General features: G+C 46.1%; 1 protein-coding gene across 2 annotated transcripts in view; it reads left to right on the top strand.

Annotated features, from left to right (window-relative positions):
• The window catches only part of LOC116223388 (usherin-like), an 88845-nt gene that overhangs the window by 23983 nt on the left and 62362 nt on the right, over window positions 1-2500 (top strand). For both annotated transcript variants that reach the window (XR_004165057.2, XM_031579705.2), the window contains exon 9: window positions 857-1078. Coding sequence is in view for 1 of the 2 variants with exons in the window: in XM_031579705.2 (XP_031435565.1) it covers window positions 857-1078 (222 nt within the window). In the remaining variant the exon portion in view is untranslated. The remainder of the gene's footprint in view (window positions 1-856; window positions 1079-2500) is intronic.

The raw sequence follows: 2500 nt of genomic DNA on the forward strand, positions 1-2500 counted from the left end.
TAGTGTGTGTGTGTGTGTGTGACGTGTTGTATAAAGTAGCTGCGAGACTCGTTCTTCCTCTGTGGTTCTATCTCAATATTCTTACAGAACTCTGAAACCTGTATTTGGCATATTAGAGTATTTACTTGATTATAACTGCTTTGGTTAATCAGATAGAATTAACTGTAAACATTTCAAAGTCAAACTCACTGTGGCACATTACCCTGAATGCTCATACAGCTGTATTCCCTCTCCTCCTCCTCCTCCTCCTCCTCTCCTCTTCCTCTCCTCCTCTCCTCTCCTCCTCCTCCCCCCTCTCCTCCTCCTCCTCTCCTTTTTCTCCTCCTCTCCTCCTCCTCTCCTCCTCTCCTCCTCCTCCTCCTCTCTTCCTCTCCCCTCCTCTCTTCCTCTCCTCCTCCTCTCCTCTCCTCTCCTCCTCTCCTCCTCCTCTCCTCCTCCTCTTCTCCTCTCCTCCTCTCCTCTCCTCTCCTCTCCTCCTCTCCTCCTCCTCCTCTCCCCCTCCTCCTCTCCTCTCTTCTCCTCTCCTCCTACTCCTCCTCTCCTCCTCCTCTCCTCTCCTCCTCCTCCTCTCCCCCTCCTCCTCTCCTCTCTTCTCCTCTCCTCCTACTCCTCCTCTCCTCCTCCTCCTCCTCTCCTCTCCTCCTCCTCCTCTCCCCCTCCTCCTCTCCTCTCCTCTCCTCCTCTCCTCCTCCTCTCCCCCTCCTCCTCTCCCCCTCCTCCTCTCCTCTCTTCTCCTCTCCTCCTCTCCTCTCCTCCTCTCCTCCTCCTCCTCTCCCCCTCTCCTCCTCCTCTCCTCTCCTCTCCTCCTCTTCCTCTCCTCCTCCTCCTCTCGTGTGCTATTTCTGGGTCTCTGTAGGGGATGTGTGCTGCCCTAACCCGGAGCAGATGCGTGTGTCTGTGGGCCTGGGGGACGCGTGCTGTGGGGGGAACCCCTTCCGGCCCGCCGCGGGGCAGGTCTGCTGTGGGGGGGTCCTCCTTGACGGCTTCCAGGCGCAGTGCTGCGGAGGACAGGTGATCAGCCAGCACCTGGTGTGCTGTGGGGACGCCCAGAGAGGAACTGCACACACACCTGTGCCAGGTAAACACACACGCAGACACACACACACACACACACACACACACACACACACACTCACACACACACACACACTCTCACACACACACACACACACACACACACACACACACACACACACACCCATACACACACACACACACACACACACCCATACACACACACACCCATACACATTCACACACACTGACATATACACACACACTGACATATACACACACACACGCTGACCTACTCATGAACACTGATATATACACATACACAGTTACTCATAACAGTCACACACATATGTTTTGCATACGTATACTCACGCTCACACACACACACACACACACACACATACGTATACTCACGCTCACACACACATAAATATATCTGGACACCTGCGCCAGGGACGGCAGAGTTGTACTACCCATTTTAAAAATACATATGGAGCCAGATTCAGCACCATACTGCAGAAAAATACACCCATTATTGATCACTCACTCACACACACACACACACACACACACACATTATTACTAGTGCTGTCAGTTTAACGCGTTATTAACGGCGTTAACGCAAACCCATTTTAACGCCGTTAATTTTTTTATCGCGAGATTAACGCAATTTTTTTTTATTCATTTTTTTTTGTTTGTTTTTTTTTTTTTATTAACGTTCTTTTTGGCCTGGCAAACTGTGTAGTAGGCTAACGTTACGGTTTGAGTGAATGGTGAGCGCGATAAGGCGAAATGGATGATAAAAAGCTTCTGAATGGAAAGTTTACTTTTAAAAATGTTGTCTGAAAATGTCAACAGGCAGCTGGCTGAAAGCAAAGAAGTAGTAGGCTTACCTTTGATTGGTAACCTAACTGTTACAGTTCATTGTTTCTGAAATAAGAGGCCTGACTGCTATGTTCCCAGGAAACTTGAAAAAAAGAAAATATTAAGCCATGGTTTGCTGAGTCCTTGTTTACCTGAAATGTGCACTTTATAATTTTATTTTGTACTGCCCTGTTTGGCAATGTTGGTTTTCAACAAAATAAAACATTTGCTTAAAGCAAGCCAATCCACTTTTCCATGTTGATACGGGCATTAAAATTAAAATAAAATGATGGAAAAAATAAATAAACGAAGGGACATTTAGAATAGATACAAATTTGCGATTAATCGCGATTCATTTTGAGTTAACTATGACATAAATGCGATTAATCGCGATTAAATATTTTAATCGTTTGACAGCACTAATTATTACACATTATTACACATTATTACACATTTTACACACATCTCTCTTGTCGAGTTTGCAACATATGGAAATGTACAATACACATAGATCATTTTTCACTAACACCAACAGGTTTAAAGGCAGATGAGACATTTGGCCCTGTGAAAGGTTTAATTCTGTAACATACATCTATCTAAGTGGTGACAATAAATAAATAAA

This window comes from Clupea harengus, chromosome 14 (genome assembly GCF_900700415.2).
Source record: "Clupea harengus chromosome 14, Ch_v2.0.2, whole genome shotgun sequence".
NCBI lineage: Eukaryota > Metazoa > Chordata > Actinopteri > Clupeiformes > Clupeidae > Clupea > Clupea harengus.